We start from the raw sequence: 14,040 nt of genomic DNA, 5'->3' as shown, positions 1-14,040 counted from the left end.
GATTCTAAGTGGGAGTTATAAAATAGCCCAGAAAAAGTGAATTAAAAAATGAAATCTACAAAGATGTCAAAAAAAATTATGCTATGTTAGAAATATTCGTTGAAATATTTGATACTAATATGCAATGTCTTATAAAACTAGACATGCACTTATTATAACACCTGGTAATTGCTGCCTCGATCATTTGTATCAGAAAAATAAAAACCTGTGTTCACTCAAAAACTTGTACACTAATATTCACAGCACCTTTATTTGTAATAGCCCAAATATGGAAATGATCGAAATGTCCCTCAGTTAAACATATTGGTACATCCATATCATGGGCTACCACTCACCAGAAAAAGGAAGTTAGCTACCGATACACATACAAACTTAGATAAATCTTGAAGGAATTGTGTTGAGTGAAAAAAGCCAATCTCAAAAGGTTATACACTGTATTATTCCATTTACATAAATTTTTGAGATGACAAAACTATGGAAATGGTGAGATTAGTGGTTGCAAAATGTAAGAAAGGAGGGTGGGAAAGAAGTGTTTGTGGCTATGAAAGGGTAGCCTGAGGCATTGTTGCGGTGGACTATTCTGTATCCAGACTGCGGTGGTGCGCACCTGAATCTGCACATGATAAAATCACATAAACAAAACAAACTCACAAGTACATGTAAAACTGATAAAGTTTGAATAAGGTCAGTGATTGTATCCTGGATTAACTGTATCTTGAAGGAAATAAAGATGGACTGAGTGCTATACTTCATATCTAACCAAAAACCAAGATGTGGTTCCTAAAATTACTACTAATCCGAGATTTCTCAGTAAACCCATTAGAAGGGAAAGCCAAGCCCGATGTATTCATCTGTTCAGTCAAAATTAACCTAAGATGAACAATCCACTTCTGTAAGATATAAAATGGAATCTGACTTTAGGACTTGTAAGCCGGAAGGCACATCCAAACCCTAAGGTGGAGGAAGAGCAGCTGATTTTGGTTGCCTCTAAACTATCAGATGTGGTATGAAAATGACCTCAGAATAATGCTGTATCTCTTTATTCTCACCATCTACGAGTGCTGACTCTGTCCCATAGCCATACGTGCTCCTACGCAGCATGGGAGTCACTGTTCGCAGGAGCTCAGTCGAGACACTTACGTAGGAAAGTAAGAGGCTCAGAGGCTTTAGATTAACCATATAGAGAGTGTCATAAATTCATCACTGCATCTCAGTTGTTTCCTAGATTTTCATTCTTGGAATTGGGGGGTAGAAGGAGGACCTCTATTTAATATTTACAAGTTTTCCCTTTATTTACTCAATTACAAATATATAGAAATAAGAAAATATAATTTTCTAAACTGAAAGAAAAAACTTCTGCCAAGCCACAAGGTAAACAAAATAGTGAAATGTTCTTCCCAATACATGTTTATAATAAATATAAAAAGGAATGAGAAGAGGCGCCAGGGTGGCTCAGGCGGCTAAGGGCCTGCCTTCAGCTCGGGTCATGGTCTCAGGGCCCTGGGATGGTGTCCCGCATTGGGCCCCCTGCTCAGCCGGGAGCCTGCTTCTCCCTCTGCCTCTGCCCCTCCCCCTGCTTGTGCTCGCCCACTTGTTCTCCCCTCTCTCTCAAATAAATAAATAACCTTTCAAAAATAAAAAAAGGAGGGATCCCTGGGTGGCGCAGTGGTTTGGCGCCTGCCTTTGACCCAGAGTGCGATCCTGGAGACCCGGGATCGAATCCCACGTCGGGCTCCCGGTGCATGGAGCCTGCTTCTCCCTCTGCCTGTGTCTCTGCCTCTCTCTCTCTCTGTGTGACTATCATAAATAATAAATAAAAAAAAAAAATAAATAAAAATAAATAAATAAAAATAAAAAAAGGAATGAGAAAAATAGCACGATGTATTACAAGACACCAAGGAGAGGGTCTGATGGACCTGAAAAATAATACATTGATGTAAAAGAAACAAAAAATGAAATCCAAATCTAAAAATGTTCAGACTCGTCAAAGAAAAATCTATTGAAAGGGCACCTGGCTCAGTCAGCACTGCACATGACTCTTGACCTCAGGATTGTGAGTTCAAGTCTCATGTTGGGTGTGGAGCTTAGTTAAAAAAAAAAGAAAAGAAAGAAAGCAAAATCTATTGGAGATGGGTACATTCATATACCAAATTAATGGATTCATTTTGGGCTCTGTGCTTTTTATTTTGCCTTTGTCTTTTATTCATGGCATAATTTATATCCCCAAATTATAAGGAACATTCCAAATAAGCTTTTTGGTGCTTATGAGCCAAATAAAAGGTCGTATTTCCCCTCTTCATTCCAAGCACACAGTCACACTTATTTTACTTGGTATTTTTCTATTCCAACTCTAGAAGATACCTCTACTCTGTGCTTTACACTTGGACCAATTCACTGTAATGAGAAGCCAAGGACAACAATGTAGAATGATTCCTGGTATATATCAATATGAATATCAACATGAATAATTAAGAAGGTAATCTGACACCTCCCTATCAAAATCATTAGATTTTAGGGGATCCTACACAAGATTCATGATTTACAAATTCAAATTTATGTCCTCTACTCCTTAAATCAGTGGACCTACACGTTGAAAGACTACATTTTCCCAAACAAAAATCACATTTGTATCACTATTTCTATTTTGCTGGTTTCTTAATCACTTGCCTTCTTTAATCTTTTCTCCAGCCTAAACAGATCATCTAATAAAAGCCTTAATAGATCAGTGAATAAGAACATGGACTACATATATAACCTCAATCTGGACTTACTCATCTACACCATATATTCAACCTACAGCTTTTGTCCCTGGAAAATAAGGAAAGCAAATTGAATCTTAGAGCACATTTTACATACTAAATGATTTAATATGTAGTAAGCCCTCAACATTGTACTTACCATACAGTAAGCCTCCAAATGTGATACAACAATGACAGAGACAATGCTGAAGGAGAAAAGAAGGCAGACAGAAGCTATTTTTCCCCAATTATTTCCTAGGAATTTTTTTAAAAAGATTATTTACTTATTTATTCATTAATTCATTCATAGAGACACAGAGGGAGGGGGGCAGAGATGCAGGCAGAGGGAGAAGCAGGCTCCATGCAGGGAGCCTAACATGGGACTTGATCCCGGGTCTCCTAACATGGGACTTGATCCCGGGTCTCCGGGATCACGCCCTGGACTGAATACGATGCTAAACTGCTGAGCCACCTGGGCTGCCCTATTTCCTAGGAATTTATGTTCCAAATTAAAGTTTCTCCAAGTATTCTTTTTCACCTTGAGGATATTTCCAATATTTCAAGACTATTAAGTCAAAAAAATTCAGGATAAATACCATACTTGACACATAAAGTCCAATCTGGGGTGTTTTTTTATTCCTCAATGTAATACTAAGAAAAATCAGTAGAGGAGTGAAAAAATTACTTTTATGAGGCACAATGTGGCCCCACTGAAAGAGCATGACACTGGCAGTCAGGTGGTTGGGGCTCTAGCCGGTTTCTTCCTCTAATCTGAGTAATCAGAGCAAGTCACTTCCCTCTGCTAGGCTACATACTCTGTCCATTCCCCAAAGAGGAGCTCAGACTAGAAGATCTCTAAGAACCCTCAAGAATCAGCATTCTAGTTTTTTGTGATGGAAAGGGAAAAAAGGTGTGGCATAAACACTAATGTAGTACAAAGATGGTACATCCAATATCTGGCTTTTTAAGTGTGCAGTGGCCAGACTCCAAGGAAAAACTAGGTATCCCTTAGAACAATTTCTAAGATCTACAGGACACCTGGAGAAAAGAAAAAGTCATGAAAATACTAATGATCAAACTTATATATCTTAATGTTAAATACTTTCAACTGGCACATACTTAACCCACAGTCTCAGATGTCAGTGCAGGCCTTACCTGAAAGTGTCTTTTGGTAAGAAACACACTGATGTCTCCACAAAGAAATGGCAGATCTCTCTCGATTCTGCAGTCCATTTAGTCTTTCTGCTAGCCCGCCTCTGTTCAATAATTATAATGTATTAAGTTAGTTAAAAGAAAAACTTCAGAAGAGTTGAAATATTTATATTTTATACTCTCCAACCAGAGACAAATAGATAAAACATACAAATTCTAACTTACTTGGCATCACGCTCTCTTCCTAGAGGCCCAATCCTCCTGGATCAGTAACCTTTTTAAAGATTTCTTAGAAGCTCAGTTTCTTGATTCTTAGAAATGCAAGCTACTCTGTCAGATCAATTTGACTTCCTTTCTATTCTTTGTTTATTTATCCCATAAACGTATACTGATGGTTTCCTGTTCTACCTAGCAAAGTGCTAGGGCCAGGGATGCAAAGAAGGCAATGAGCGATGCCATGGGGGAGCCTCACAAACTGCTTGGCAGACAGGGACAAAACATATAAATTAAAGTGCGGTCAGAATTGTAGTCAAGAATAACACCTGCAGGGCAGCCCGCATGGCTCAGCGGTTTATCGCCGCCTTCAGCCCAGGGTGTGATCCCAAGGTCCTGGAATTGAGTCTGATGTCAGGCTCCCTTCATGGAGCTCGCTTCTCCCTCTGCCTGTGTCTCTGCCTCTCTCGCTCTCCTCTCTGTGTTTCTCATGAATAAATAAAATCTTAAAAAAAAAAAAAAAAGAATAACACCTGCAAATGCTGATAGAGAACATTCAAATAGAATTTGTTGATGGGCTTATTAATTGGACCACAGAGACAACTGAGTATAAATCACAAGCACACAACAAAGATACTAACTAACACTATAAAAATAAAACTTCCATGTATGGCAGGAAAATGATTCATAAAAATGGACATACTTCACAAAAACTCTTACCCATCTGTGAATTATACAATATTATACTATTATATATTATTATACTAATATATCAATTATATTATAACATATACTAATACTATATATAAATATATAATTATACACTGCTATATAATTACATTGTTATATATTATAAAATATAATGATATAACAAGTATATTTTATATTAAATTATATGTAGTTATAATAATGTATATTATTAAATCATATATAATTATATATCTATTGATATGTATATCATAAATACATATGAACATATATTATACAGATATTTTTTGTTTTTTAAAATTTAAATCCAGGCAGCCCCAGTGGTTCAGTGGTTTAGTGCCATCTTCGGTCCAGGGCGTGATCCTGGAGACCCGGGATCAGGTCCCACGTTGGGCTCCCTGCATAGAGCCTGCTTCTCCCTCTGCCTGTGTCTCTGCCCCCCTCTCTCTCTCTGTGTCTCTCATGAATAAATAAAATTTTAAAAAAGTAAAATAAAATTTAAATCCAATTAATTAACATATAATGCATTATTGGTTTTAGAGGTAGGGGACAGCGATTCATCAGTCTTATATAATACCCAGTGCTCATTACATCATGTGCCCTCCTTAATGTGCATCACCCAGTTAGCCTACCCTTCCCCCCTCCAGCAACCCCTGGTTTGGCTCCAATGATTTAGAGTCTCCTAATGGTTTGCCTGTCTGATTTCGTCTTGTTTTATTTTTTCCTTTCTTCCTCAATGATCTTCTGTTTTGTTTCTTAAAGGCCACATATGACTGAGATCATATAATAATTGTCTTTCTCCATACAAATATTTTTGATTCAGTAAACTACCTAGGGTCAGAGAAGTCAGTAGCTCCTAATACATCTGTGCTCTCAAGAAAACTGAGGATCAGTTGTTAACCAACATTATGATTACATGCTACATAATTTATCAATATATATCAAACAATTATGTACTAGCCCATTGATCATTTCACTACATTATCTCATTTTATACTAAAAAGATACATTTATAAAGAAAGAACAGACATCAATAACTACTTCATAGATGATAAAATCAGAGCTTAGAGAGAGGTTAAGGAAATTCTCCAATATTATATAACTAGCTAGATGAAGAAATAAGTTGTTGAAACCAGAAAAGACCTACCACAGTGCCCAGCAATTAAATCTTCAAGAAATAGTAGTCACTGATCTTACTGATTTCATTATGATTTTTTACTTGTACACTATGCTTTTTCTAATGAAATGACTGAAAGATCTTATTTTTGTGCATATTATATATATTATCATACTACCTTTGTTTTTCTACAGTTATTTTCCTATAGGCACTATTATTTCTGAATATATATAAATATATGCACATATCATATTATAAACATATACATGCACAGTATATATAAATATACATATTTAAAATTCTCATAATCACAAATATGCCAAAGAGCCTGTACTGTACATATATGTCTATCTCTACTTAATATATGTGTCAGCTCTGCTTCATATCATTCTGTTTACAGAAAGTAACTCATTTATACTCCTCTAAACAACACTAGGTACCACTGTCATCCTCATTTTACACATGATAAACTGAGGCACTGAGAAAATAAACACCTATTCAAGGTAAGACATGTGCTAAGTGGTACACCTCGATGCACAACCAGGCAGTCTGGCTCCAGAGTTCATAAGCTTAGCCTCAATGGTATAGCTACTGCCTCTTACAGAGTACTACTTAAAAAGAAACTCATAATGAACACAAGAAAAAAAAGCAAAACATTGTATTCTTTGTACAATGATCTAGACAGTTATTTGTCAAATGTTGATTTTCAATCCCATGACTGTGAAGAAAAAAAAAGACAAAATGCAATCTGAAAGCAGTACATGGTTAAAGCCACATCCCCAAGTAAACTGTAGGAATTATGAGACAAAAAGTAAAAAGATAGAGTAAAAATAAATGCAGAACAGTTCTCTGCATGTGGGAATACCTAGAGCCATAAGATAGAATCCACATTTGAGCTTGCTTTTAGTCATCAGGAGTTGTACTGATGCTTCATAGAATATCTCTGCTCCAATCTGCCCAGAGAAATTCTCATGCAACAAACTTCAGAATGCAAACAGCAGGGGGACCTGGGGGGCTCAGTGGTTGAGCACCTGCCTTTGGCTCTAGTCATGATACGGGGCCCTGGGATCAAGTCCCATGTCGGGCTCCCTGCATGGAGCCTACTTCTCCCTCTGCCTGTGTCTCTCATGAATAAATAAATAAATAAAATGTTTAACAAAAAAGAATGGAAACATCATGACTTCAACAATCATAATTCTAGTAAAAACCTATACATTATTTTTTAAACATTTTATTTACTTATTTAAGAGAGAATGTGTGCAAGCAAGAGAACACCAGCAGGGGGAGCAGCAGAGGAGAAGCAGACTCCCCACTGAGCTGGGAGGCCGAGGTGAGGCTCGATCTCAGGACTCTTGAGCTGAAGAAAGCCGCTTAACCTACTGAGCCACCCCCGGCACCCCGTTTGCTCATTATTTTAAAAAGCCATGCAGGCAGTTCAAGAAGGTCCTGTTTGTATACATGCAAATGAACTTTTTAAAAAGTTCCATGAAGTATAACTGACAGATTTACTAAGATAATTAAAGCAGTAGTGATTTGATATATATACACAACGTGAAAGGACTCCTCCCATCTGGTTAACTAACAAATCCATTACTACACATATTAACTCTTCTCTGTGTGTATGACAACACTTAAACTCTACTCTCTTAGCAAATTTCAATTGTATAATAAAATGTTAACATCAATCACTATATTTTATTTTCACACTAACAGTTTCTTTTGTTCTTCAATCTGAAAAAGCTTATCAAAGCACAAAGGTAGTAGCTCTTACTGTATTTTACTTTAAATCCTCAGAACTTATTCATCTTATACCTGGTACCCTTTTACCTCCATGTATACACAACTGGTATTGGCAACCACGTTATTACTCTGTTTCTAGGAGTTTGACTTCTTTTTTTGTTTTTAGATATCACTTGTAAGTAATACCATGCAGTACTTGTCGTACTTGTCTGTCTTATTTCACTTTGCATAATGCCTTGAAGGTCCATCTATGTTGTCACAAATGGCAGGACTTCCACCTTTCTCGTGGCCATATAATACTCCTGTGTGTGTGTGTGTGTGTGTGTGTGTACACAACACATCTTATCCATTTATACACTGGCTGAGATTATGGTGTTTCCACATATTAACTATTTTGAATAATACCACAATAAGCAGGGAGTGCAAATATCTCTTTGATATCCTGTTTTCATTTCTAATGGATTTATTACTGAACAGAGAAATGATGGGTCATAGGATAGTTCTATATTTAATTTTTTTTTTTTTAGAAACCTCCATAACTGTTTTCCATTGTGGCCATACCAATTTACATACCTACCAACAGTGAACATTAGTTTCTCTTTTCTCCACATCACCACCAGCACTTGTTACCTTTTGTCTTTTTTTTTCCCCTAAGGATTTATTTATTTATTTTACAGAGAGAGTGCATGCACACGCGAGAGCAGTAGGAGGGACGGGGAGAAAGAAGCAGGCTACCCACTGACTGTGGAGCCCAAGAAAGGTTTGATCTCACAACCCTGAGATCATGACCTGAGCTGAAATCAAGAGTCAGCTGCTCAACAGACTGAGCCATCCAGATGCCCCATTTTCTTGTCTTTTTGATGATAACCATTCTAACAGGTTATGAATGTGGACTTACATTACCCCAATGATTACTGATGTAGAGCACTTTTTCATGTACCTGTTGGCCACTTGTCAATCTTCTTTGGAGAAGTATCTATTCAGTTCTTCTGCCCATTTTTAATTGAATTGTTTGGTTTTCTGTTATTGAGCTGTATGCATTATGTATTTTAGATATCAATCTTTTAACGGACATATGATTTGCAAATATTTTCTCCCTTTCAGAAAAACGCCTTTTTCACTGTATCAGTGGTTTCCTTTTTTTGGTGCAGAAGCTTTTCAGTTTGATGTAGTCCCACTACATAGATCATTGCCAAGATCTATGTCATGGAACTTACCCCCATGTCTTTATCTAAGAGTTTTATGGTTTTGGATCCTTAAATTCAAATCTTTGATGTTTTGAGTCATTTTTTGTGTATTGTATAAGATCGTAGTCTAGTTTCATTCTTTTGCATGTGGCTGTCCAGTTTTCCCAAAACCATTTATTGAAGAGACTGTCCTTTCCCGATTGTATATTCTTGGTTCCTTTGTCACAAAGAAATTGATCATATATATGGGTTTATCTCCAGACTTTCCATTATGTTCTATTGAAATGTTTGTCTGTTTTTTTATACCAATACCATACTGCTTTGATTGCTACGGCTTTGTAGTACAGATTAAAGCCAGGAAGTGTGTCGCCTTGGTTTCAAAACAAAAACAAAAGCCAAAAGATTGTTTTGGCTGTTTGAAGTCTTTAGTGGTTCCATGAAAATTTTAAATTTGTTCTATTTCTATAAAAAATGCAACTGAAATTTTGATAGGGGTTGCACCAAATCTGTAGATGGCTTTGGGCAGTATTAACATAACTAACAATATTAATTCAGCCAATCAATGAGCACATTTATTTTTGTCTTCCACGATTTCTTTCATCAGTGTCTTATACTTTTCAGTGTACAGTGCTTTTGCCTCCTGGGTGAAATTTCTTCATGACCTGACCCTAAGGGGGACAAAAACCACTGAGCCACCCAGGTGCCCTATTCTGAGTTATTTTATGTTACCAGCATATATATGTTATAAGCATATATAGTGAACAGACATGAATTGACTCATCATTCTACATCCATCCCACTAGACTCTGTAATCCTTATGCTTGTCCCTCCGCTCCTATGGGCTCTTGTCCCCTGGTTCCCCTCCTCTACTTGCATCCTGGAAACTGACAGAACAATTATCCTACTTTGTTCCCACAGAGTCTTCCTCATTATTCTCTGAATAGGCCTCATCTTTCCTCTCATATCTCTTTGAACCAAAGATCCCTTTCAGCCACTAGCAGCTAATCTCAGTATCTCAATTCTCAACTCAAATCCCAGTCACAGTACAGTCCTTACTCCTTATGTCTTGGGAACTCCTTGAGCCATGGGTCCCTTGCTTCCTCCCCTGCTAGTTCACTAACATTGCCATTGAGTTCTCAGTATGCACTGTACCTGCCCTTTCTTGACATAAATATTTCCTAAACAGACCCAAACCTGTGTTTTTCACTGTGACATTTACTTTTTCTACTGAACTCCTTTTTCCATGAAACTCTCTACTAAGTTTGCTTTTATGGCACTCCTTCCCACTTTCAATGTTCGCTGAAATTTTGTTTTCAGTCAAGTCAAGGCAAGATGGCGGAAGAGTTGGGGTCCTCAACTCATCTGGTCCCACAAACTTACCAAGATAACTTTCAAAACACACTGAACACCTATGAATTAGACCTAAGATGTAAAAAGGGAAGAGCTGGAATGCTACAGAAAGAAAAGTTTTCACTTCTGACAAGGTAGGAAGGCAGAAAAAATCAAATAAATGAAGTGGGGGGAGGGGAACCCCAATGAGCCAGGCGAAAGTGGAGCCAGGAAAGCCTCCAGGGCATAAAAGCCCAGCCCTGAACAAGCAGGAACTTTAAAAATCCCGCACCTGAGTCTTCCCTGACTGAAAAGTGCTTAGCACGCAAGTAGGACAGAATTGCAGGAGGGGCAGTGAAGCCTCAATCATTCCCAGAGACACTATAAGAGTAGGGGTCTTTGTGGTCGAAGTTGGGTCTTTATAAAAGGTTTGCTGGTTTATATAAATTTGGAGGTGAGCATCTTCTAACATACAGAAAATACACTCAGAACCAATAGGATAACCCTCTAGGTTATCACCACTCCCATTTTTTCCTCTTCTTTTTTTTTTTTTTTATTTTCACTATTTTATTTTAAATTTTGTTTATCAATTTAGTAGTCCATTTGTTTTATTATGTTCTTCTTTATCTTTTATTTTCTGGTCTCTGAGCTCCTTGAAATCATCTAGGGTGTAATTTACTTAGGTCATGGCTGATATGTTTGACTGCTCGCTCATAGAGCCACTCTACATTGGACAAAACGACTAGAAGGAAGAATTTAACACAAAAGTAAACCAGAGGCAATTCTCTCAGAATTACTGAATGGGGATTTAAACACGAGCTCAGAAATTCAATTCAGAAGCACAATTATAAAGTTACTGGAGGCTCTGAAAAAAGCATAAAGGGCTCCAGAGACTTTGTTACTACAGAACTGAGATCTAATCAGGCTGAAATTAAACATACTTTAACTTAGATGCAGTCTAAACTGGATACTCTAGGGCCACCCAGGTGGCCCAGCGGTTTAGAGCCGCCTTCAGCCCAGGGTGTGATCCTGGAGACCTGGTACTGAGTCCCATGTTGGGCTCCCTGCATGGAGCCTGCTTCTCCCTCTGCCTGTGTCTCTGCCTCTCTCCCTCTCTCTCTTTCTCTCTCTCTCTGTCTCTGATGAATAAATAAATAAAATCTTTAAAAAAATAAAAAATAATAAACTGGATACTCTAACTGCTAGGGTTGATGAGGTGGAAGAAAGACTGAGTGACATAGAAGACAAGGTGATGGAAAGGAAGCTGAGGAAAATAACAAACAAACAAAAAAATTAAGAGCCCATGAGGAAAGGCTTAGGGAAATAAACGATAGCTTCAGAACATAGGATATTCATCTTATTGGGATTCCAGAAGAAGCTGAGAGAGAGAGAGGACCACAAAGTGTATTTGATCAAATCATAGCTGATAATTCCCCTGATTTGGGGAAGGAAGCAGGCATGCAGATCCAGGAGACAGAGAGGACCCCCCCCAAAAAAATCAATAAACACCATTCAACACCTTGACATTTAACAGTGAAACTTCCAAATTTCAAAGATAAAGAGAAAATTCTTAAAGCAGTTCGAGACAAGAGATCCCTAACTTATATGGGGAGAAATAACAGATTAACAGCAGACCTCTCCACAGAGACCTAGCAGGCCAGAAAGGGCTGACAGGATATATTCAGGGTCCTAAATGAGAAGAACATGCAGCCAAGAATACTATACACAGCAAGGTTCTCATTCAGAATAGAAGGAGAGATAAAGAGCTTCCAGGATAAGCAGAAACTGAAAGAATATATGACCACTAAACCAGCCCTGCAGGAAATATTAAGGGGGACCCTGTAAAAGAAAGAGGGAGCACAAGGAAACAATTCACACAGTCAGGAACTGAATAGGTATTATGATGACACTAAATTCATATCTTTCCATAGTTACTCTGAATATGAATGGGCTTAATGATCCCATCAAAAGACAAAGGGTTTCAGACTGGATAAAAAAAGGAAGACCCATCTACATGCTGTCTACAGGAGACTCATTTTTGACCTAAGAACACCTCCAGCCTGAAAATGAAGGGATGGAGAACCATTTACCCTTCAAATGGTCCTCCAAAGAAAGCTGTGGTAGCAAACCTCCTATAAATTAAAGTTTATCCCAAAGACTGTAGTAAGAGATGAAGAGGGACACTAGATTATATTCAAAGGGTCTGTCCAACAAGAGGACCTAACAATCATGGATATTTATGCTACAAATGTGGGAGCTGCCAAGTGTATCAACCAATTAATAATACTGGGAGACTTCAACATGGCAATTTCTGCAAATGACAGATCTTCTAAGCAGAACATCACCAAAGAAACAAGGGCCTTGAATGATACACTGGACCAAATAGATTTCACAGATATATACAGAACTTTTCATCCAAATACACATTCTTCTCAAGTGCATATGGAACTTTCTCCAAAACAGACCACATATTGGGTCACAAATCAGGTCTCAACCAATACCAAAAGATTGGGATTGTCCCCTGCATATTTTAAGACCACAGTGCTTTGAAACTGGAACTCAATCATAAGAAGAAATTTGGAAGAAACTCAAACACATGGAGGTTAAAGAGGATCGTACTAAAACATGAATGGATCAACCAGGAAAATAGAGAAGAATTTAAAAGATTCATGGAAACTAATGAAAACGAAAATACAACTGTTCAAAATCTTTGGGATACAGCAAAAGCGGTCCTCAGAGGGAAATACATCACAATACAAGCCTCCCTCAAATACCTGGAAGAAACTCAAATACACAAGCTAACCTCTCAACTAAAGGAACCAGAGAAAGAACGGCAAATAAAGCCCAAAACAAGCAGAAGAGAGATAATAAAGATTCGAGCAGAACTCCATGAAATAGAGACCAGAAGAACTGTAGAATAGACTGACAAAACCAGGAACTGGTTTTGAAAGATTAATAAAATAGATAAACCCCTATCCAGCCTTATTAAAAAGGAAAAGATTCAAATTAATAAAAACACGAACAAAAGGGGAGAGATTACAACCAATACCAAGGAAATCATATGCTTTTAAAAAACATATTAAGAGCAACTGTATGCCAAATAATTAAGCAATCTAGAAGAAATGGATGCATTTCTAGAAAGCCACAAATTACCAAAACTGGAACAAGAAGAAAAAGAAAACCCGAACAGGCCAATAACCAGGGAGGAACTTGAAGCAGTCATCAAAAATCTCCCAAGACACAAAAGTCCAGGGCCAGATGGCTTCCCAGGGGAATTCTATCAAACGTTTATAGAAGAAACAATACCTATTCTACTAAAGCTATTCTGAAGGATAGAAAGGGATGGAATACTTCCAAACCCATTTTATGAGGCCAAGCTTAACTTGATCCCAAAACCAGACAGAGACCCCAACAAAAAGGAGAATTATAGACCAATATCCTTGATGAACACAGATGCAAGAATTCTCACCAAGATACTAGCCAATAGGATCCAACAGTACATTAAGAAGATTATTCACCATAACCAAGTAGGATTTATACCCAGGCTGCAAGAGTGGTTCAACAGTCGTACAATGTGATAGATCACATCAACAAGGGAAAAAAACAACAACCACAGGATCCTCTCAATAGCTGCAGAGAAAGCATTTGACAAAATGCAGAATCCATTCCTAATCAAAACTCTTCAGAATGTAGGGATAGAGGGAACATTCCTCAGCATCTTAAAAACCATATATGAAAAGCCCACAACAAATATCACTCTCAGTGGGGAAACGCTGGGAGCCTTTCCCCCAAGATCAGGAACAAGACAGGGATGTCCACTCTCACCACTGCTATTCAACATAGTACTAGAAGTCCC

At 37.7% G+C, this 14,040-nt stretch overlaps 1 protein-coding gene across 12 annotated transcripts in view; it reads right to left on the bottom strand.

Annotated features, from left to right (window-relative positions):
- The window catches only part of SPIDR (scaffold protein involved in DNA repair), a 452,576-nt gene that overhangs the window by 296,208 nt on the left and 142,328 nt on the right, over window positions 1-14,040 (bottom strand). For all 12 annotated transcript variants that reach the window (XM_077885985.1, XM_077885987.1, XM_077885986.1 and 9 more), the window contains one exon: window positions 3,894-3,994. In XM_077885985.1, the coding sequence (XP_077742111.1) occupies window positions 3,894-3,994 (101 nt within the window). The remainder of the gene's footprint in view (window positions 1-3,893; window positions 3,995-14,040) is intronic.

This window comes from Canis aureus, chromosome 37 (genome assembly GCF_053574225.1).
Source record: "Canis aureus isolate CA01 chromosome 37, VMU_Caureus_v.1.0, whole genome shotgun sequence".
Taxonomy (NCBI): domain Eukaryota; kingdom Metazoa; phylum Chordata; class Mammalia; order Carnivora; family Canidae; genus Canis; species Canis aureus.
This window is presented reverse-complemented; position numbering and strand designations above follow the sequence as displayed.